The sequence below is a fragment of the Rhinolophus ferrumequinum genome, chromosome X (assembly GCF_004115265.2).
Source record: "Rhinolophus ferrumequinum isolate MPI-CBG mRhiFer1 chromosome X, mRhiFer1_v1.p, whole genome shotgun sequence".
In the NCBI taxonomy this organism is placed as follows: Eukaryota; Metazoa; Chordata; class Mammalia; order Chiroptera; family Rhinolophidae; genus Rhinolophus; species Rhinolophus ferrumequinum.
Genome location: NC_046284.1, coordinates 7,532,079 through 7,557,857, shown reverse-complemented (window position 1 = coordinate 7,557,857; position 25,779 = coordinate 7,532,079). Strand labels below are relative to the sequence as shown.

General features: G+C 34.1%; 1 protein-coding gene across 4 annotated transcripts in view; it reads right to left on the bottom strand.

Moving 5' to 3' along the window:
* GABRA3 (gamma-aminobutyric acid type A receptor subunit alpha3) overlaps window positions 1-25,779 on the bottom strand; it is a 196,996-nt gene that overhangs the window by 167,742 nt on the left and 3,475 nt on the right. Inside the window, exon 1 of one of the 4 annotated variants that reach the window (XM_033087481.1) lies at window positions 8,144-8,237. The exons of 2 other annotated variants lie outside the window; for them this stretch is intronic. Coding sequence is in view for 1 of the 2 variants with exons in the window: in XM_033134639.1 (XP_032990530.1) it covers window positions 7,707-7,803 (97 nt within the window). In the remaining variant the exon portion in view is untranslated. Of the gene's footprint in view, window positions 1-7,706; window positions 7,847-8,143; window positions 8,238-25,779 lie in introns of those variants that run through there. One more of the 4 variants, XM_033134639.1, reaches the window with a different exon arrangement.

Here is a 25,779-nt window from a genome sequence, read left to right as displayed (position 1 = left end):
TAATAATTATTCTTAATTTAAACATTCACCGTATTTTTTTTATTACACCTCATATGGAAAGTTACAAACAAGTCTTGGTAAATTTAAAAGATGGGATCATACCAAATATCCTTACCAACCAAAATGGTATGAAACTAGAAATCAATAACAGGAGGAAAATGGAAAATTCACAAATACATAGAAATTAAACAATATACTCCTGAACAACCAGTGGGCCAAAGATCACATCAAAAGGGAAATAAAAAATACCTTCAAACAAACAGAGATGGAAAGACAACATACCAAACCTTATGAGATACAGCAAAAGCAGTGCTAAGAGAAAAGTTAATAGCAATAAATGCCTATATTTAAAAGAAGAATGATCTCAAACTTAAAAATCTAACTTTAGACCTAAGGAAACTAAAAAAAAAGTCTCAAGTTAGCAAAAAGGAGATAAATATAAGAATGAAGATAAATAAAACAGAGACCCGAAAAACAATAGAAAAGATCAGTGAAACTAAGAGCTTGTTTTTGGAAAAGATAATCAAAATTGACAAAATTTTAGCCAGACTTACCGAAAAAAAAAAAAAGAGAAAGATGACTCAAATAAATAAAATTACAATTGCAAGAAAAGACATTATGACTGATAACACAGAAATACAAAGGATCATAAGATACTACTATGAATAATTATATGTCAAAAAATTGGGCAGTGTAGAAGAAATGAATAAATTCCTAGAAACATGCAAACTACCAAATCTGAATCATGAAGAAATGGAAGATGTAGACATACCAATAGCAAGTAAGGAAAGTGAAGCAGTAATCAAAACCCTTCCAAAAAAGAAAAGCAAAGGGCCAGACGGCTTCATGCATAAATTCTACCAAACATTTAAAAAGGAATTAATACCAATTCTTCTCAAACTCTTCCAAAGAACTAAAGAGGAGAGAATATTCCTAAACTCATGTTACAAGTGCAGCATTACCATGGCACCAAAGTTAAATAAGGACACTACAAGAAAAGCAAACTATAGGCCAATACCCCTGAGGAATATAGATGGAAAATTCTCAACAAAACAGTAGTAAATTCAATTCAACAGCACATTAAAAATATCATACAATATGATCAAGTGGGATACATCCCTAGGATGCAGGGATAGTTTAACATATACAAATAAATAAATGTAATACACAATATATTAATAAAATGAAAGACAAAAATCATGTGAATATCTCAATACCTCTAATGAACATAGATGCAAAAAACTTAAAACATTAGCTAACCAAATTCAGTAGTATATGAAAATAATAATACATCACAACCAAGTTGGGTTTCTTTCAGGAATGCAAGTTTTGTTTAATACTTGAAAAATCAATATAATCCACAATAATAACAAGTTAAGGAGAAAATTCATATTATCATCTCGATGAATTTTATCAAATCCTTTTCATGCAGTATCTACTTCTTTCTAATTTATGTTTAATTATGGTTGACAAACAACATACTATATTGTATTAGTTTCAGGTGTATAACTGTGATTCAACATTTATTTACCTTACAAAGTGATTACCACAATAAGTCTATTGTTTTTTATGCAATATCCATTTCTAATAAAAACTAATAGCAAACCCGGAATCAAAAGAAACTCCTTTAATCTAATAAAATGTATCATCAAAAAAATCTATAGCAAACATCACACTTAATGGTAAAATGTTAAAATCTTTCCTTTGCAACATCCGCAGACTCAGTGTATATTTACACATTGATGCTTTGACAATATAATTTTAATCTTGCCACATCCCTATGAGGTAAAGAGCACTATCCTCATTTTATATACCAGCAACTGAGTCTTGGAACAAAGTTCAGTTACTTATCCATGGTCAAAAATCACATAAATGACAGCAGGAATTTGAACCCTATGCATCACTGCCTCTTGTAATAGCAGTCCCTCGATTCATTCTACGTTATCTCCCATATCTACACCATTTTATTAAAAGTAAAACGGGCAGGGCATGCTGCCCATTTTATTTCTAAATGATATTCCAAATCAGTCCAATTCTACCTTCCCCCTGCTCCAGTCCCATGCCTCTGCCGCAGCCGTCACCATCACCATCACCACCACAACCACCCTGGTACAAGCTATCATTATCATTCATCTGTACTACTAAAATAGGCTTTTAATTTGCCCACACTGGTATGGTACGGAGCTTTCCTCCTCCACTTTTAACAGTTTTCTTTGTTTTTGCTTTTTATTTTGAAATAATTTAAAACTTTCAAACAAGTTCAAAGAATAGAACGTACTCTTTGTCCAGATTCAGCGATTGTTAACATTTGTTGTGCCTAAATACCCTTAAATATTTCATTGTGTACCTACTCAAGAACAATATTATACTCTTACATAACAATTTATATACAATTATAAAAATCAAGAAATTTATCATTGATATGTTATCTAGAATCATATTAAAAATTCACCAATTATTCCATTACTGCCCTATAAAGTTATCATTTCCCTCTGCAGAATCCAATCTAGGATTGTACATTGCCGTATGTCTTTATTCTCTTTTAATCTGGAATATTTCCCCAGCCTTGCTTTGTTTTTCATGGCATTAACAGTTTTGAAGCGAAAAAAACAGTAATTTTGTAGAATGTTTCTCAATTTGAGTTTGTCTAACGTTTTCTTATGATTATACTGGGGTTATGGGTTTGGGGCAAGAAAACCGCATAAGTAATTTTGTATCCTTCCTAGTACATCACAACAGGAAACACACAACACACGTGACTTTTTATGTTCCAATGTTAAGTTTGATCAATTGGCTAAAACATTGACTACCAGGTTCTCCAGTACAGTACATTTTATTTTTAATTTTTTGCATGAATATTTTTTTATTAGTTTCAGGTGTACAAAGCAATGTAATAGACATTTACACCCCTCACAAAGTGATAACTCTCCCCAATCTACTACCCCTCTGACATCGTATATATCTATTATAATACCATTGATTGTCTTCACTATGCCGTACTCCACTTCCCATGGATATATATATATATATATATATATATATATATATAGAGAGAGAGAGAGAGAGAGAGAGAGAGAGACAGAGACAGAGACAGAGACAGAGACAGAGACAGAGAGAGACACAGAGACAGAGAGAGAGAGAGAGAGAGAGAGAGATTTATAGTTGACATTCAATATTATTCTACTTCAGCTTCAGATGTATAGCATCTTGCTCAAGCATCTACACAGTCTACGAAGTGATCCCCCTAATAAGACAAGTGTCCATCTGACACCCTACATAATCTTTACAACATTATTGGTTATATACCTCATACTGTATTTCATATCCCGGTGACTATATTACGCCTACTAATTTGCACTTTCTAATCCCTTCACCTTCTCCCCCATCCCCACGCCTCTCCCATCTAGCAACTGTTAATTTTTTTTCCCTATATCTGAGCCCATTTCTGTTTTGTTTGTTTGTTTATTCTGTTCTTTAGATTCCACCTACCAGTGAGATCATATGGTATTTGTCTTTCTCTGCCTGACTTATTTCACTTAGCATAATATTCTGTAGGTCCATCCATGTTGTTGCAAATGGTAAGATTTAATTCTTCTTTATGGCTGAGTTGTATAAATGTACCGGTTGTACCATTGTATAAATGTACCGATTTCTTTATCCAATCATCTATCAATGGGCATTTTGGTTGTTTCCATATCTTGGTTATTGTGAATAGCGCTGCAATAAATATAGGGGTGCATATATCTTTTTCAAATTAGTGTTTTGGATTCCTTTGGATTGATACCCAGGAAATCAGTACAATACACTTTAAATTGCTTTCCTGGCTTTTGTTTTTACTTCCGCAACTGGAGGAGAACTGCACCTATCTACTTCTCCATTCCTATTCTATATTCCTATTTTGCTGTTCTTAAACAAAACATGTTTGCTCCCGTCTCAGAGTCGAGTCCATGCATAGGCCCAGAAAACTCTTCCGCACCTTGCTTTGCATCCTTTAAATTCAGCTTAAATAGTGTCTTCTTAGAGAGGCACCTCATGTTGCCCTATCTAAATTAGATGTCCTCTGCTTTCCCCTCCCACAGAATCTTGTGTGTTTCCTTCTGATTACTTCTCATAGTTTCCAATTATTTATTTATGAAATTAAAATTACATAGTCTTTCTTCCCCTACTGGCTTATAAATTCCACAACAGCAAGATTCTTTTTCTATTTAGTTCCGTCCTGCATCTCTTACTCCCAACGTAGTACCTGGCACATAAGCAATCAATAAATATTGGTTGAGCAAATGAGGAAGAAGTATTCGTTTTTATTCTTTTTTTAATTTTATTTGTTATCAGTTTCAGGTATATAAAACAACATAATGATCAGACATTTACACCCCCCACAAAGTGATAACCATCCCCAAGCCTACCACCCCTCTGACATCGTACATATCTATGACAATACCATTGACTCTATTCCCTATGCTGTACTTTACATCCCGTGACTACATATATATTCAATTATAGCTGACATTCGATATTATTCTACATCAGCTTCAGGTGTACAGCACAGCGGTCAAGCCTCTACACAATCTATGAAGTGATCCCCCCTGTAAGTCCAGTATCGATCTGTCACCCGACATAATCTTTACAACATTATTGATTATATTCCCCATACTGTATTTCACATCCCCGTGACTATTTTGTGACTACAAATTTGTATTTACTAATCCCTTCACCTTTTCCTCATTCCCCAACCCCCCTCCCCATCTAGCAACCATCAGTTTCTTTCTCTGTATCTCTGAGTCTATTTCTGTTTTGTTGGGAGGAATTAGTATTTTTTAAATCCATTCAAGAACAGGCTAGATTTTCTCCCTTAACTCAAGAACTGGCATCATAAGAGAAAGCATGGTCTAAGAGATATTCTGGAGTCACGCCAATTCAGGTTCAAATTCCAGATCAGAATAACTGTGTATGATCTTGAACTTTCAGAGCCTCGGTTTCCTCAGAGGTAAGTTGATCATACCATCATTTACTTCACTGGGCTGTTAGGATTAAATTCTTGTAAAACAAACTAGAGTCATTCTTAGTGTGTAAAGGAAGTTGCACAAATGATAGGGTTAATCTTTCTGGATTAAGAGATAATCAATCTTTACAAGAAATAGTCTTGCAAATCATACTGCTTAGCTTGATGTGTATTCACAAGTACAGGTGAACTGATTAACTCCCAAGGGAACTCTAGTCTCTCACAGACATTTCTTCATATTCAGTTCTACTCTGGACCCAGCCCCGTGTTGGGAATAGAAGGGATTCTAGCTCACATCTAAGAAGCACTCCCCTAATGAAAATCAATTTTTTTCCAACAGGTAGGTATATTTCCATTGCATTTTCTCTGTCACTGTTACATCCTTTATTGTAAGTGGTTTTGTATTAGTTATTTCTAGGCATCTGAGTTTATCTGCCATTAGGTTTTGTAATAATAATAATATAATGTTAGCAGCAAACACTATCCAATCTAAGATGCCATCAGTTTTAAGACATACCAACATTTTATACACCACTAAGAAAGTAGAAGTGCTGCCAAGTAAATACAGTATGGCATTGATAGGTAAGACTCATCCTGATTTCAGAAATATTAAAATATGGAAAGAAAGTGCGCTTCCTAAAATTGAAGAAACATGGTCTAATGTCAGGAACTGTTCTAAGTACTTCACATTTATTAAGTTATTTTAAAAAGGGATCAAATATATGGTGATGGAAGGAGAACTGACTCTTGGTGGTGAACACACAATGTGATATATAGATGATGTATTACAGAATTGTACACCTGAAATCTATGTAACTTTACTAACAAATGTCACCCCAATAAACTTTAATTAGAAAAAAAAAACCTCACAACAACCCTATGAGGCAGGTACGTTATATTGTCTCTTGATTAATCCTCTCTGATTGAAATATCTTCTAAATATCTCCACTCACTCTTCTCCATCCCCTCTGGCACTTCTATCACCTGAATTACCATCATGATTTCTCATCTCCCTCCATATCTCTCCATCATGAATTCTCCCTCCATATCTACTTTTGATTTCCTTGAGAGCCAACCCATTCTCTGTTGCCAGAATTAGCTTTGAAAAATGCAATTTGGTCATGTTATTCTCTGTTTAAAGCCCTTTAATATCTTTTCTATGACCCTGGAATAAGGTCCAAACTTAGTACGGCCTAAAAGACACCACGTGATATGACCTGCATAATACTGTGTGTCCATATTCTCATCCTCCTCTGTGTCTACACTCCAGCCATAATGGCCTTCTATTTCTTACTTCCCAAAACGGAACATGAATTTTCTCATAATCAGGAACTTCCCAAAAACTATTCCCCCTCCATGAAATATTTTCTTCTCCATCTCTCACCTCCCATCCCCGTCACTACTGGAATGGCTAACAGCTACATATCTTTGCTTTCTAAGCTTAAGCATCACTTCATTCAAGAAACTTTGCCTGTTATGCCCCCTCCCCTCCACTAAGCTAGGTCTGCATTTTAATTGCTTTATAACACTCTTTACTCCACAGCATTCATCTCACCTGCAAATTACTTGTTCATAATATGCTTTCCCTTTTAGATTGTGAGTTCCAAGAGATTAGGGGCCAGGTCTATCTGATTCATCCTCATATCCTCAATATCTAGCATACTGAATTGATATAGTTCACATGCCCAATAAACAGATATTAAAACGAAAATGAAAATCTTTTTTGCCTCACTAATAAAATAAAATAAAATAAAATAAAACAAAGTAAAATAAAACAAAACAAAGTAAAATAAAAAAAAATGAAACAAAAGAAGATAAAATCTGCTTCTAAAGTTCTGTGAACAACCCCTCTTAGGATTTTGATTAGCATTATATTGAATTTTCAGGTCAATTTGGAAAGAATGTCATCTTTATGATATTATGTCTTCCTAATTACGAACCTGGCATGTTTCTCAATTTATTTAGGCATTCTTCAATGTCTCCTAATAAAGTTAAAAAAATTCAAAAATAAGGAAAACCAAAGGCTCAAGAAAGGGGTTCATGAAGTGGAACTTTAAGATATCTGAGTTCTTCAGAGACTGATGGCACAGGAGACCCAATAAGCAAACATTGAATTTATCAGTTCTGCCCACAATGTTCACAGCCAATTCCTGCCTGGAGTTGCAGCACACCAAAACATCTGGAGAGCTGTCAGTCATTCATATGTATTGCTTATACCACGCTAACCATCTTTATATGATAATACAGGTTATAGCTCAAATTATACTTTTACTTACCCCTAGGAGGTACTTGGCAAAGCAACAAAACCATTTATAGACAGAGACTTACAGACCCACCAATTAGAGACAGTAATTCAGAACTAAGTCACCAGGGAAGGAAAGACACCCTATGTCATTCGCACAATCGCCTCAGGCTGCTGGCCTGATTTACAACTGGCCCTATTTGAAGAGTGTACTGACTCATAGTCCCTTCCAACTCAGCACCCAGATTCCAAAGCACACACCCTGCAGAGTGATTCAGAGCCCCAGCGCTGTGCTGAGGCTCCTGCCTCTCATCCAAAGAGCTACTCTCAATAGTAGTCCCTGGGGCTGCAGGCAGACAGATGAAGCTGTATACTGAAGAGTAAGTGCAGATTTGTAGTTTGTCCCCAGGGAACAGGAGCTCTAATCAGGAATGTGCAATGTACATTGTTCAGACAACCTACCCTTATCTAAAAATGGGGAATCTGCAGACCAGACACAACAACAGAGGAAGGTGACATCCATATACACCAATTTCAGCTTCCAGCCTCCACTGAGCATATAACTAGGAGCATTGTTGTAGCATGGATTCTGCCCAGGATCTCCAAATGCTTCTGAAGACTGCGTCATTTATAGATTTCTAAGCAGGCATTCACAAAGCAGGAGGAAATCACTCCTCGAGTAAAGATGAGAATGAATTATAACACTGAGTATTTACTTCTTTCAGCCTGCGTGATGATGCAGCTGGAATACCACTTGTAACAATGAGATACTTTTGCAAACATTTGGCAAGCATATACCCACTCCCCAAGAGCAAGAGTTTCTTAAACTAATCCCAGCTGAAAAGTGAAAAAGATAGTTTGAAAGCAAGCAAGGAATGGGGGAAGGTTACAATACATACCACTGAAAATGAAGAATGCTTCTAATGAATCACCAGTGTAGAAGAAAGAAATGGAGAGGTTGATTAAGGAATCCAGGCACAAAAACAGCCGAGCTCTGGTGTCAGTGAGAGAAAGCAGAAACTTAAAAGTTAAAGGAGAAGCAGGAATGGAATTAAAAGAGAGGGGAGAAGAATAACTGCATATATGGGCGAGTGAGACAAGTCAGAAAAACTGGTATGAAATAAATTTAGTGAGAAACACAATCAAAAATACAAGTTCAAAGTTCAGCCACATCAGACTTCTTAGTGTTTGCTAAACATTCCATTCACTACTCATATCAATCTACCTCCAATATATCTCTCAAACCCATTTTCTCTCTCGGCTTCTCTCCGTCCCTATCTCTCCAGACATCACCTTATCAGCATTACTGGCCTCCCCACAATCACTAGGACTACCCTTAGGCTGCATTAATCCATTCTTCACACAGCAACCCGCGAGGGCCATTAAAATGCAAATCAGATTGCTCCCGGGCTTAAAACTATTCAAAGCCTCCCTACTGCTCTTGGGAAGAGGCAAAACTCTCGAATCTGGCCCACAAGATTCTTTTAAGAATTAGCAAAAGCCTACCTCTCCAGCCTCAATTCCTATTGCTTGGTCCCTCACTGTCAGTGCCACCCCAGCCTCCTCTCACTATCTCTAACGCATTGGCACCCTGCCTTCCTACCGTAGGGATGATTTATGACCATGGCAAAGCCTCCATTAGGCCATTCACCCCTCTGGAACCGAGCAAAATCATTGTCTTCAACCCAAAGATGAGTTGCTTGCACATCCATTTTCTCCATTTCTGTTTCAAGTTCTAGTATCAACCTGGGAATCATGACTTTTCCTACACTCTTATTCTCTTTCCCTTATCTGTTACAAGATTCTCCTGCTGAGGTAATCATTGCTTCTCACCTAACCTGCAAAAATTCCTCTGCTATCAGTCTGGGGCCCTAGTTTTAGCCCAATCCAATGTTCCTGCATTCATATTCAAAAACACCTGCTTGCCTGACCCAGCCTGAGTGGACCCATGTCTCCAATTGCTTCACAATCTAGAGTGATATTCAGATATATGACTACTAGAATCTATGATTGCAGATTAAGCATGGAAAACTAATCAAGGAAAACTGTTCATAACTAAGGCCCCAAATGCTGAGAAGTCATTACATGAATAGAAATATTTTACCCATCTAGAAATCCCAAGGTATCCATGTCAAGCTAGCACTGTAGGTTCACACAGGAAAAATCCCCTCCCTCAGCTCCAAACGTAGTAATGATTTAGTAATGACAGCTAAATCACAAAACATACTTTAAGAAATAAAAACACAACCACAATTGTTTAAAAAAAGAAAGAAATATGTCCATGGAGCATAAACAAAAAAAGAAACTTAGGAATAGAGAGACCTAAAGCCACTCACTTACTAGGAAACAGGCAGACACAGCCAGGAGTTCCACTCCCATGGGGTAACATAAACCAATAGTATTGACTGTGTCAGAGGATAGCAAAGATAGATCACTGCAGAATCAGAAGGTGAGGCAGGGATTTTCTGCCTGAAAAATGCTACGATGAGTCCACAAAGCTGAGACTGACAATTGGGGTACTACGCGGTTGGTAGAGACAGCTATGCAACTGAGACTTGCATTACGCTACCCACTGGCTCAAAAACTGGACGTTTGGTATCTTCATGGAACAAGCTGCCAACATAAGAACTGGGTAGCTGATCCATTTGAACTAGGTAGCTGATCAAATAAACCATAATCCAGATAGATGTAAAAGGGATGAGTATAACAGATATAATAACGATGAATTTTCCCATTTAAGGTAAGCTGGCAGCAAATTAGAACTCCAAGCCTACAAAAAAATTTTTTTTAAATAGTAAACAAATTCAACAAATGTGAGGTTAAAGTCACACAGAAATATAGTAATTTGAAAAAGAACTTTAAAATACACATTTAAACATTCTCAAACAACTAAAGGAATAAGCTTATAAAAAAGTCAGAACAAGATGTTATAAAATTTAAAAGATGTGAATAAGAAATGGTAGAAAATAGAAATCCTGTAAATCAAGACTATAGACTCTGAAATAAAAGCTAAAAGGACAGCATAAACCCTAGACTGGATATGGTCAAGGAAATAATTAGTGAATTTTAAGATGTTTCTGAGGAACAAACTCAGAATGAAACACTGAGAGATAAAGAAATTGATAAAGTGAAAGTGAGAGACCTGCATAACAGACTTAGAAGCTCCAACCAAAGCCTAATAGCAGTTCCAGAGGTAGAAAATAGCGAGCATAGAAGAGTGATAATAGCATATATACTTGTGTGTGTATATGAAATTTTATACTAATTTAAACCATCATATAATAGTGTTGCCAAAAGAAAGACATTTGCATACATATTAAATTAAGAGTTTATTACCTACAGATTCTGAAAAGACAAAATAACCACAAAAAATAACTATAAGGAACTATACAAGAAACTACAAGACTTTTTAAAATCTTAAGAGTCTTTCCCAGTTAGTCAATTGAATATAAGCATTTGCTTCTGCTTCATACTGAAACCCCACCAAAGTGGCAGTAAAAGGATTTATTTTAATTCACAAACCACCAAGGACAAAGAGAAAGGGAGATGTGACAATAAAAACATTTCACAAGACACCTCCAACCCTGTTTACAATAAAAACATTTCACAAGACACCTCCAACCCTGTTTATCACCCAGGATACAAGAAATTATATCTGTATCTCCAATGAAGACACTTAGAATATCCATTCCTGTTGAATATTCTCAGTCCAAGTAAAAGGACCTAAAACCATTGACATTAGTTCTCAACAAAACACCCTCAGTAGATAATATATGTCCTCACTCAGCATTTCTAAACAGTTTTTAATGATCCACTTTTAAACATGAACAAACAACCAAGGAACAGAAGACCCATGAGGAAAGCTTCTTAACATGAAAGATAGACAACAAAAAGTTTTTCAGAAATTTGGAAAGAAAAGGCTCTTCAAGGAGATGAAATGCATAAAAAGTTATATCATTAATAACCTTGGAGAGATCAGACAAAATATTGCATCCAGGAAAACAGAACAAGTTTCTATAAGAAAGGATAATTCAAAGAATAATTTTAAAAAACATTCGAAATTAAAATCATGATAGAGGAAATGAAAAACTCAATAGAAGGCTTGGTGGATAAAGTGGAAGATACCTCCTGAAATATAGAGTCTTTAAACAAGGAGATAGAAGACAAAAAAAAAGGAAAGAAATTTAAAAAACGTGCCTTGGAAGGCCAACATTTAAATAGTAGGAGGGAAGAGGAAGCAGAAAGAGATTGAGAGCTAGGAAGGTTTGAGTGGGAGAAACAGAGAGGGATGGAGGGAAGGATGAGTGGAGTGTGAGGGGAGAGGAAAGGGGGAGAGGAACAGAGAGAAGGAGAAAATGGCAGTAAGAAAATTCTCATAATAGAAGAATCAATTGAGTACTCAGCACAATGGATGAAAATAGATCACAAGAAGACATAACATTGTCAGAACACTAGGGATAAAAAGATTATCCTACATGTTTCGGGAGAAAGAGAGGCAAAGTGTCAAGCACATATGTTCAGGAATCAGAATAGCTTTGGACTTCCTAACAGCAATTCTGGAAGCTGGAAGGGAGTGAAGCAATGCTTTCAAACTTCTGAAGGAATATAATAGAACATAAATAACAAAAGCATTACCTGAAATGGTTGAAAATGGTGGCTTTCTGGGGAGAAGTCAGGGAACTACTGTTCTTGTTAACAAACCTCGGAGAAATATTTGACTTTAAACTAAGTTCCCACATAATTTTGATAAAGATCAAAACAAATTTTTAAAAATCATACCGAAATATGATTTAGGCCGTTAATATTCAAAAACAGGATAAACAGATAATGTCCTATAAAAATAATAGAAGACATAACAAGCTGGAATAGAACAGAAATTGAATCCAGAGGTTAAACATGAAATCTCCCTCCACACACCTGTAATGAGGGTGAATGGGATCACACCAGAATCAAAAGTCAGTTTTATTAAACTGTCATGAATGTTAATCTTACCTTTTGCAAACTGTTCCAGAAACTGGAGAAAGATGAAAAACTATGTAACTTATTTTGTTAGCTAATATAATACTGATTTCAAAATTGAATAGAAACAATAAAAGCAATTCATAAACATAGATAAAATTTTAAAGGGCAAACACAAATAAACATGGCCACATATAACCCATAATCAAGCAAATTTATCCCAGAAATGAAAGGGCAATTTAACATCAAATATTCTATCAATACAATGCATAATTCTGAAAAAGAAGGTAATGAAAGGGGTTGAGTTACCTACAGTAATTTAAAAACATATAACATATTATATCAAAGGAAATATATGAAAATCTCAATAAACGAAGAAAAAAGCATGCAATGAAATTATCTTACTCATGATAAAAATTTTAGCATATTAGAAATACAAGAGCATTTCCTTCATTTGATGAAGAATATCTACCAATAACCTATTCCAAATACTGTACGTAGTGGAGACACTTTAGTAACAATTTCACTCAGGTCAGGAAGACTAGCACTGTGCCATCCGTGTCACTAAGCCATATTATATTGTATGTTTTGGCCAAAACAATAAGAAAAGAAATAATACATCAATATAAGAATTATAAAAGGAAGACAAAATTATTGATATTTGCAGGAGATATAAAAAAATATAGAAAATCCAAAAAGGATCAGTAACAAATTATAAGGATAAATAAGAATGCTTAAATTTGCTAAACATAAGACCAACTTACAAATATCAATTAGAAAACCTAATAGAAAAAAAGGATTCTAATTAAAATAGCCATAAAAATAAAAGGCACTCGTAGTTCCAAAATAGTCATGGAGATGTAAAGTACAGCATAGGGAATATAGTCAATAATGTTACAACAATTATGTATAGTGCCAGGTTGGTACTAGACTAATCGGGGCATCATTTCAGAAATTACATGAATGTCTAACCACTATGCTGTACACCTGAAACTAATATAAAATAATATTGAATGTGAACTGTAACTGAAAAAGAGAAATATTTTTTTTTAATTATAAAACATAGCTAACTAAGTACACATTGGAGTTTTTATAGCTTTAAATACTTGTAATAGGCAAGAAAAAACTCAAATCAATGATCTAAGATTCCACCTTAAGAAACTTGAAAATGAAGAGTAAATTAAATCCAAAGCAAGCAGAAAGAAGGAAATAATAAATATAGAAGAATTCAATTAAATAGAAAAACAATAGGGGAAAAAAAATCAATGAAACTAACAGCTAGCTGTATGAAAAGTTCAATAAAATTAGTAAACTTCTACCTGGATTGATAAAGAGAAAAAGAGAGAAGATAAAAAATCACCATTATCAGTAATGAAAACAAGTATGTCACTACAGTTCTTTCAAACATTAAAAGGATAATAAGAAAATATTATGAACAAATTTATGGAAATAAACTTAATGTAGATGAAATGAATAAATTCCTTGAAAGACATAAATCACCAACTCTCACTTAAGAAGAAATAGATATCCTGAATGGCCCTTTATGTATTAAATAACTTAAATTCATAGGTAAAAACCTTACCATAAAAAAAATTCCAAATTAAAAAATTTCAAAAAAGCCCAGATGGCTTCACTAGTGATTTCTACCAAGCACTTAAGGAAGAAACAGTGCCAATTCTAAACTCTTACAGAAAATAAAAGAGGAAGGAACTCCCCAACTCATTTTATGAGGCCAGAATAACTCTTTACCAAAACGAAACAAATATAAAAAAAGAAAATTAAAGGTCAATATCCCTAATGAAACATAGACACCAAAAGCAAAACAAACAAACAAACAAAAAAGCCCCATAGAAAACATTAGCAAATGGAATCCAGAAATATATAACAAGCAGAGTTTTATCCTAGGAATGCAAAGGTGGATTAGCACTTGAAAAATAATCACTGTGATTCACCATACCAACGGACTTAAAAAGATCATTTCAATAGATACAGAAAAGCATTTGAAAAATCAACCATATATTCATGATAAAATCCCTCAGCAAACTACAGATAGAAGGGAACTCCCTGAAACGTATAAATGGCATGTAAAAAAATCTCAAGCTGACTTCATATTGACTGGTTAAAGATGGCATACTTCCCCCTGTATGATCAGGAGCAAGGAAAGGAGATCTGCTCTAACCACTTCTATTCAATATTCTATTAGAGGGCCTATCAATTTCAAATACAGCAGAAACAAAACAAAACAAGAAAAAAAGTATACAAATTTAAAAAGAGGAACTAAAACTCTTCATACCCAGACAACAAAATAATCTACATAGAAATTCCCAAGAATCTTAAAAATTACGAGAATTAATAAATGAGTTTTGTAAGGTCATGGGATACAAAGTTAATATATAATAATTAACTGTATTTCTTTTATTCAATTATATTGGCAATGTTTTATTTAATGTCAGTGGTGGATACACAGGTGTTCTTTTCTTGACATTCAATATTATTTATATTAGTTTCAGGTGTACAGCATAGTGGTTAGACATTTATATAATTTAAGAAGTGATCCCACCGATTAGCATAGTACCCACCTGACACTATACATAGTTATTACCATATCATTGACTATATTCCCTATGCTGTGTCTTACATCCCCCATGACTATTAACTGTATTTCTATATACAATAAACATTCCAAAGTTGAAAAATTTTAAATGTCTTTATAATAGCACCAAAAAATGAAATACTTAAGATGAATTTAGTAAAACATATGTAAGACCTATACACTGAAAACTACAAAAACATTGTTGAGAAACTTTAAAGAAGAAATAAATAATGAAAAGATATACCATGTTCATGTATCAGGAGATTCAAGATTGTTTACATGTAATTTCTCCCAAAATTGTTGTGTAAATTTAATTCAATTCCATTAAAACTTCCAGCAGGATTTTTGGGAAGAAATGTATCAGTTGGATAAAAAATTTATGTGGAAATACAAAGGACCCAGGACAGCCAAAATATTTTCTTAAATGAAGAAAAAAGTTGGAGGATTTACAATAGCTTATTTCAAAATTTATTATAATGCTATAGCAGAGTTTCTCAGCCTCAACAGTATTAATATTTTGGGCTGGATAATACTTTCTTGTGAGAGGCTGCCTGGTTTCTACTCACTAAATGCCAGTAACACCACCCTCCAGTTGTGACAATCAAAAATATCCCCAGACATTGCCAAATGTTCCCTGAGGGGGAAAATGCCCCAGTTGAGAACTACTGAATGACAATAATTGATATAATGTGGTAATGTTGCAAGGTTATACACATAGATCAAACAGATAGAATAGAGTCCAGAAGTAGACCCACACATATGTGGTCAATTGATTTTGGACAAAGATGCCAAGGTAATTCAATGAGCAAAGGATAGTCTTGACAATAAATAATGCTACAAAAATGACAAAATATCGGACATCCATATGAAATACATATAACTAACTTTACCTTACCCCAAAGACAAAAGTCATCTAAATATGCATCAAAGATGTAAATCAAAGAACTGAAACTATAAAATTCTAGAAGAAAACAAACAAAAGGATCATTTTGAACTTAGGCAAAGACTTCTCAAAATACAAAAGGTAAAAGTCACAATAGAAAATGAAGATATGTCACAGAACGGGAGAAAATATTTTCAAAACACACATCTTTTAAATATGTATGTGTGTCATGTGTATGTATTTTTAAATATGTATATAACAACCTATTGTATTTCTCTATACAATAAGAAACACTATCATTCAACAACAGAAATACAAATATATCCATTTTAAAATGGGCAAACAATTTTAATGGACATTTCTTCAAAGACGATATACAAATGGCCAATAAGCGCATGAAAAACTATTCAGTATCATTAGCCATAGGGATCTGCAAATTAAACCACAATTAACTACCACTACACACTCACTAGAATGGCTAAAATACTTACGAGATATAAACTTAATATACAAAAGTGAAATTACTTTCCTATGCACCAACAATGAACAATTCAAATTTGAAATTAAAAATATAGCACTATTTACATTAGTACCAAAAGATGAAATACTTAGGTAAAATCTAAAAAAATACATAGATTTATATGAGGAAAACTACAAAACTCTGAGGAAACAAAGATCTGAATAAATGGAGAGCTATTCCACATTGATGGATAAGAAGGTGCAACATTGTTATGTTCAGTTCTTGCCAACTTGATCTACAGATGCAACACAATCCCAATCAAAATCTCAGCAAGTTGTTTTGTGGATATCAACAAATTGATACTCAAGTTTATATGAAAAGATAGAAGACACAGAATAAGAAAAAAAAACACAAAGACAGGACTATGGTTGAAGGACTAACACTACCCAACTGCAAGAATTACAGTAAAGCTACAATAAACAAGACAGTGTGGTATTGGTGAGAAGAGACAAATAGATCAATGGAAGAGAATGGAGACGCCCAGAAATAGATCCACACAGATACAATCAGGTGATCTGTGACAAAGGAGCAAGTACAATTCAATGGAAAAGGTATAATCTTTCAGCAAATGGTGCCAGACAACTAGATATACACACACACAAAAATGAATCTACACGCAGGCCTTTCACAAAAATTAACTCAAAATACCGGATCACAGACATAAACGCAAAATGCAAAACTGTAAAATTTCTAGAAGAAGTATAGAAGAAAAGCTATGTGACTTTGGTTTTGGTGATGAGTTTTTAGATATAATACCAAAAGCATGATGATCCATGAAAGAAAAAATGATAAATTAGACTTCATTAAAATTAAAAATGTATGCTGTGTGAAAGACACTGTTAAGAGAATGAAAATACAAGACATAGACTGGGAGAAAATATTTTAAAAACACATAAAATATTCAAAGAATGCTTAAAACTCAAAAATAAGGAAACAAACAACTGACTTAAAAATAGGCCAAAGATCTGAACACCTCAGCAAAGAATATATGCAGATGACAAATAAGCATATGAAAATATGCCGAACTCATATGTCATTAGGGAATTGCAAATTAAAAAAAAAAGAACATGATATGCCACTACACAATAACTAGAGTAGCTAAAATCCAAAATGATGACAACACCAACTGCTAGTGAAAATGTGGAACAACAGGAACCCTCATTAATTACTGGTGGAAATGCAAAATGGTACAGCCACTTTGGAAGACAGTCTGGCAATTCCTTACACAGTTAAATATAGTGTTACCATATGATCCAGTGAGTGTGCCCTCAGTATTTACCCAAATGAGTTGAAAAATATAATACTGAATGTCAACTATAATTGAAAAAGAAAAGTCATGGGGATGTAAAGTACAGCATAGGGAATATGTCAATAATATTGTAATAACTATGTGCAGTGTCAGATGGGTAATAGACTTATTAGGGTGATCACTTTGTGAGGTATATAAATGTCTAAACACTTTGTTATTTTGTACACCTGAAATTAATATAATATTGTATTGACATACAATACAGATTGAAAAAAATTTCATACAATACATACAAGATATACAATACAAATTGAAAAAGATTTTTAAAAATCTATTTAAATTGAAAAAATTGAAAAATAGATTTTAAAAAAAATTTTTAAAGAAAATACATATTCACACAAAAAACTACACATGGATGTTTGTAGCAGCTTTATTCATAATTGCCCAAACTTGGAAGCAACCAAGATGTCCTTCTATGGTAAATGGGGGAAAAAGACTGTGGTCCATCCAGATAATGTAATATTGCTTGGCAATAAAAAGAAATGAGGTATCAAGCCATGAGAAGACACAGAGAAACCTTAAATGCATATTACTAAGTGTGAGAAGCCAGTCTGAAAAGGCTACATACTGTATGATTCCAACTCGATGACATTCTGGAAAAGGCAAAACTATATAGAGACAGTTACACAGCGGAGAGGGAGGGATGAATAGCTGGGCCCCAGGGAATATTTAGGGCAGTGAAATATTCTACGTGGTACGATACTGGTGACATACACTTGTTAAAAGTTACAGAACTGCAGGACACAAAGAATGAACCCAAATGCAAACTATGGATGGACTTTGGTTAATAATTACATATCCATATCGGCTCATCAGTTGTAACAAATGTACATTAATGCAAGACGTTAATAATAGGGAAACTGGATGTGGGTGGGTATATAGCAACTCTCTGTACTTTTTAGTCAACTTCCTTGTAAATCCAAGACTGCTCTAAAAATAAAGTTTATTAATTTAAAAAAGGCTGAAAATACCAAATGCTGGCGGGATCGTTAAGCAACTAGGACTCTCACAGGCTGCTAGTGGGACTATAAAATGGTATAGCCACTTTAGAAAACAGTTTGGAAGTTTCTTATAAAGTCAGACATTCACTTCCCATATCACCCAGCAATTCCCTTCATAGGTTATTTACTTAGTGTAAATGCAAACATATGTGCAAACAAAAACCTGTACAAGAACATCTATAACAGCATTAATTATAATAGCCAAAAATGGAAACAACCCAAAAGTCCATCAAGTAGTGAATGGCCACACCACTCAGCAATAATAAAGAACAAACTACAGATACATGCAATGATATGGATGAGTCTTAAAATCATGTGCTAAATGAAAAAAGCCAGTCACCAAAGGCTACATACTATATGATTCCATTTATACGATATTATAGAAGAGGCAAAACTATAGAGGGTGCCAAAAAATGCATACACGTTTTAAGAAAGGGAAAAACTGTATTAAAATTGTAATACTCAATATACACCGATAACAAAAGATGAATACAAGTCATATGTATATATTTTTGTGGCACGCCCAGTATAAAGACAGAAAATAGATCAATGGTTGCCTGGGATGGGCTCGGGGAAAATTGGCTGCAGTGGGCCACAACTGAACATTTTGCGGTGAGGGAAATTTTCTATGTTTTATTGTGGTGGTGGTTGTAGTTATATGATCACATATGTTTGTTAATATTCTTTGAAATGTATATTCTCAAAGGGTAACTTTTATGTAAATTATACTTTAATAAACTAACTGGTAAAGTAAAAGATGTCTAGGACTATGTCTCATATGTAAAAGTATTATTAATAAAATTACAAACCTCCATCTAAGATTATAAAAATAGACTTGAATAAATACCAAGAATAAAATAACATTTAGGAATATGAAATTTCTTTACCAAAAAGATATCAATTCTTCCCTAAATCATTCCACAGATTCAATAAAATTCCAAGAAAAACCAACATGATTTCCTTGGAATTTAAAAATCTTACTTTAAAATTAAGAGAACAAAGGGCCAAAATAATCAAGACAATTCAGAAAGAACAGAAAAGTGGTGTGGGTGTGAGTGAGGGCAGAGAGTGAACAATAACCAACCTTACAAATATCAAGATTCATAAAGTATTCATAATTAAAACAACACAAGTGTAGACAAATGGATTAATGGCGCATATAGACAGCCTCCAAATAGACCCAAGTATGTGTATTATAAACACTGGGCAATATGATGGAGTTTGAATTCTAAACCAGTTATGTATAAATGATATTGAAAAAAGTGATATTTGACATAAAAAAAATCGGCCCATATTTCACATCACATGCAAAAATAAAATCCAGATGGTTTTTAAAAGTAAATGTAAAGCAAAATTTTAAAATACTTCAAAGAAAATTTGGAGAACATTTTTTTGATCATGGGATAAGAAAATGTTTCTTACATATGACACAAAAATCACAATTCAGGAAAGAAAAGATTAATAAATTGATCATGCAATTTTAAACTTTCTATGATAAAGGACCCCATAAACAAAATATAAAGCTAAGGTGATACATTAAAAGCAGACATAAGTAACATATATAACTGACAAATAATTAGTATCCAGAATGTATAAAGAACTCTTACAAATCATTAAGCAAAAGGTGACCAAACAGAAAAATAAACAAGTGTGGGTGGCTCGGGGTGCTGTGTTTTGGGAGGATGTGGTGACAAATGAAGGTGGGCCTAGACACAAGGAAAGATAAATTTTACCTGTAATGGTTTATTTACTTAATTAAAAACATATCTGAAACAGAAACAACAAAAAGCTAATACTTGTTCATTAGGAGCAGTATATGGGTGATTATTTACTCATTGTTTTAGATGCTTCTCTGAGTTCCCTTCTAAACATATTAAATTCTTCAAAATGAAAAAAGATAAAAATAAGAAGATAAACTTGTAAACTATAAATTTTAATAATAAATTTGAGCAAAGTGAAGAAATAGAAGTTAAAATTATATATAACAATTTCTCTGTTTATCAGTCATAATAAATTAGCAGAAATAATGATTGAAAGATCCCCTTAAAAAATGGACAGAGGACCTGAATAGACATTTCTCCAAAGAGGATATACAGATGGCCAATAGACACATGAAAAGATGCTCAACATCACTACTCATCAGAGAAATGCAAATAAAAACCACAATGAGATATCACCTCACCCCAGTCAGAATGGCTATCATCAACAAGACAAATAATAACAAGTGTTGGAGATGCTGTGGAGAAAAAGGAACGCTTATACACTGTTGGTGGGAATGCAGATTGGTGCAGCTGATACAGAAGGCAGGGTAGAGGTTCCTCAAAAAATTAAGAATATAATTACCATATGACCCAGCCATCCTTCTGTGTAGCTACCCAAAAAACCTGAAAACATTTATCCGTAAAGATATATGTGCTCCGATGTTCATTGCAGCTTTATTTACGGTGGCCAAGACATGGAAACAACCAAAGTATCCTTCGATAGATGATTGGATAAAGATGTGGTATATAACACAATGGAATACTATTCTGCCATAGGAAAAGATGAAATAGTACCATTTGAGACAAAATGGATGGATCTTGAGATTATTATACTAAGCGAAATAAGTCACACACAAAAAGTCAAGAACCGTATGATTTTACTGCTATGTGGGATATAAAACTGAAAACAATAAAGGAACAAGACAAACAAATAAAGAAACAAAAACTCTTAGACACAGACAATAGTTTAGTGGTCACCAGAAGGTAAGGGGGAGGGAGGTGGTAGATGAGGGTAAAAGGGATCCAATATATTGTGATGGAAGGAGAACTGACTCTGGGTGGTGAACACACAATGCAATATATAGATGATGTATTACAGAATTGTATATTTGAAACCTATGTAATTTTACTAACCATTGTCACCCCAATAAATTTTAATTAAAAAACAGGTCCACTTCACAAAGTTAAAAGCATAAAATAAAGGTTACTGCTATTATTAACTCTACAGATAGACAAATAGAGACGTAGAGACCACACAGCTAGTAAGTAGAAAAGCTGAGGTGATAAAAATTCTTTTAAAGCTACAATAATATTTAAACTTTGTAACTAGGACAAGTGACAGACTGACAGAATGGAAAAAAGATGAATCCAAAAGAGAACCTACTATATATAACAATTGATATATATTAAATGTGGCATCAGAACAGTGGGAAAGGATGAATTATTCAATATTCGGTGTTAGGAAACACTTGAAGGGGGAAACAATTTAGATAATTACCTCACACCACACACCAAAATAAATTCCAGAGGGATTAAGCAATTAAATGTAAGCAATAAAAACAAAATTCACTCAAGGACTTATCCAATGTTGGATGGGGAAAAACTTCTCAATCATGAGCTCATCCCCCCAAAATTACCCATGTAAAGATGTGTGTGTGTGTGTGTGTGTATGTAAAGATATATATAACATTAATTAATATATATTAATTAATTCATATATACTAATTTATGCATCAAAGTTAATTTAAAATACAAACCTGGAAAATATGTTCCATATATAACCACAGAAGAAAGGTCTAAACTAAAAGGATACATTGTCCATACAAATGAGTGACGGAAGGAGAACTGACTCTGGGTGGTGAACACACAATGCAATATATAGATGATGTATTACAGAATTGTACCCTTGAAACCTATATAATTTTACTAACCAATGTCACCCCAATAAATTTAATAAAGAAGAAATACATAAGTTCTCAATAGAAAAACGTACACAGGTCATGAATATATGATCATAGGATAGAAACAAAAGTGACCAAGAAATACAAGAATGTATTCATGCTCACTAAAATAAAAGAAACATACTAAAATAATAAGGTACCATTTTGCCTCTATCAGATTGGCAAAGCTTTTTTAAAAATGGCAATAGTCAGCACTGGCAGAGGGGTATGAGCAGAAATCGGCAATCTTCCATAGTGGGGCAACTTCACACATACCTCAATTTTAATATCCTTAGGCCCATTAATGCCTCTTATAAAAACCCATCTGAAGAAAACCATTCACTCAACAAATATTTAGTAAGGATCTACAGTGTGCCCGACATTGCACTCGAGGGGCTTACATTTTAATACGAGAATCCAAACAATAAATAAGTAAAATATCTAGTCTATTAGGTGATAAAACAGACCAAGGATAAAAACTAAAGCAAGAAAAGAAAAGAGTGACAGTGTGGGGGAGAAGGGTTTGCATTTTTAGGTATAGTCCTTATAGAAGACCTCACCAAGGTGACATTTGAATAAAGATCTAGAAAGAGGTGAAGATCAAAGAAGCAAAATATATACCTTTATGTATAAAGGTATACATTGCAGGGCTATTCATGAGAACTTACAATTGAAAACAACTTACATGACCAATTTGAGGTCTGTTAAAAATTATGGTGTAAATTGTACAACTGAAAACTATGCAGCTGTCAAAAATTGTTTAAAGGCTATAGAATGACATGGGGAAATGCTCACAATATACCAATAGAGAAGCCAGATATAAAATAGTACATATAAGGTGGGTTCCTAAATACGGGAACATGGAAACACATCTGGAAGGAAGTAGAACAAGTTATCTTTGGACTAAGTATTTGGAGGTTATTTGTGTTAACTTCTCACCATTTTCCAAATTTTCTGTTATGAGGCTGTTTTATTTTTCTAACTAGGAAAAAACAGTGTAAAGGTAGATATTACAGTTTTAAGGTAGATTATAAAAGTACAAATATTTTTATATGGTGGTGCTGGTCAACCATGCCTAGAGGCACCAGGCCCAGATTTGGACATTATGTATTAAGGGTGATCCTGAAAACTGAAGCATCTCCTATAGAAGATACTCAAAATATATGTCATATGAAATCAAGAACTGGTAATATATGGACTAGAGAAAAGATCAAAAGAACAAACTATCTTTAAACTTTTGAATGGCTATTTAGGGAAGGGAAATGGAAATTACTCAGCATTCCAGTTGCGCCATGGAACAAGATCAATGGGTTGGATTCAGAAGACAAATTTCAAGTCAGTGTGGAAAAGAATTTGCTAACAATCACAAGTATTATCGGGTGGTATTAAGCAACCTTTCCTGGAACTACTCACATTGACAGTAGATGACCATGTGTACTGAGTGATAAGGCTGCCATTACATGATTGGTAAGGACTCTGCTATTTCTGAGCTCCTCTTGAACTATTTAAAAGGTTATTTTATGCTATGATCACATTCACCTCCCATTTTGTTGGAAAAAAAAAACTATGTAATACTTCATTCCTTCTAAGAAATCATTTTTAAAGAGAAAAGCACCCTTCAAAATATGTATCCTAGATTAAGAAGTACAAATTGGTAGTTACAAAATAGTCATGGGGATGTAAAATACAAGCATAGGGAATATAGTCAGTAATATTCTAATAACTATGTACAGTGTCAGATGGATAATGGATTTATTGGGGTTATCACTTTGTGAGGTATATAAATGTCTAATACACTATGTTGTTTTGTATACCTGAAACTAATAAAAATAATAATATTGTAATAACTATGTATAGTGTCAAATGGGTACTAGACTAACTGGGGGGATCACTTCATAAATTATATAAATGTCTACCCACTATGCTGTACACCGAGACTAATACAAAATAATATGGAATGTCCACTGTAATTGAAAACTGAAAATAATTTAAAAATATAAATAAATTAAATTTTAAAAATACACATCCTGGAGATTTTTCTTTTTCTTTCTGTATATGGTGAGAACATTGATGTGTACAAACACCAATACCTTTAAAATCATGTTTTAAGTATAGAATATGTTTTTCTATGACCAATCACTATTTCCCTTTACCATACGTCTTCCCCCCAGGAAGAGATTACCTGGACCATTCCATTTCACAATACTCTGTGCCATTTTATTTTCAGTGCCCTTAGTTTATTTCAAACCAACAGTAGTGGCAATGTCACCCAATACCGAGACTTACTACAGATTTTAGAACACAGTCAGTTCTTTCCTTAGCTTTCAGGACAGTCATGATTTCAGTGATGCCAGGAATGAAACAAGGAAGGGGCCTTCCTGCGATATTTTCGAAACCCTGTGAATACTTCCAGCAAAATTAGCGATCTTCAGAATGCCATATAAAATCTTTAGTGTGGCTTAAATAAGTGACTGAGCCTGCACTACCTGCACAGGACCACGAGAATATGGCACAGAACAGAGCATGAACTATAGAACCTTACAGCTCGGAGGGTCTTTATAAATCATCTAGGTCTAGTCCAACCTACCCCATTTTACAGTTACAAAAACTGAGACTCAAAACTAGACAAGTGATTTGTCACAAGAAACTAAGTCAGCATCCAAGCCAGGATGAGCATCGAGACTAGGCGACCTGAAATCCCATTTCAAGAGAGATTAATATTAAATTCTTCATTTGTTTCTCTGTTCATTTTCTCAAATTCATTATGCTTCTCTCATCTCAGGGGTCTCGTGCATTCCTTTCCCTTCATCTGGAAAACTATACTAGCCCTCCATCACTGCCACTCCACTGCCATGTCTCTACTCAGCAGTAACGCCCCTTCCTCAAGGCAGCTTTTCTTAAACCCCAAGCTAGATCAGTTCCCTGTTATATGCCTTCATAGCCCGCACCCACATACTTTTCCTTCATAGTATTTATCGCTGCTGAAATGCCAGTTATGTGCCTATCTGATTTATGACCTCTTCCCCATCAAACCACAAGCTCCAAGTAAGCAAGGACCATGTTTGTTTTGTTCACCTTTGCATCATCTGCATGGCGCCTAACCGTATCATTGAATAAATAGCTGACTGAATTGATAAATGAGTTACAGGTAAAGTCTTGGGGTTTAGAGTGTATAGAATCTTTGCCTGTCTTCCTATAGTTCCTTCCAAATAAAATTCGGATGCCACGTAGCTCTCTGGAACGGGTAAGCTGGCCTTCCATTCCCCGTAAGAAATTTATAGAAAAGGATAAATACCATCTCAGAAATGCTGGAAGGAAACCAAAATTACCTTTCTTTAATAACTGTATGACCTCAAAAGGCATAACTAACACCAAGTGGTTTTATTCACTCCCTTAACAAACATTTATTAAGTACCTACTCTATGCCATGCACTAGGCTTGTGGCTGATAGCACAATAAACTGGACTGATACAGCCCCCTACTTGCTTGGAATATTTAATCTAAGAATGGAATATATACAAGCTTCAAAACAAAACCTTTATGACAGTCAGGACACCTACTTTGTGAGGA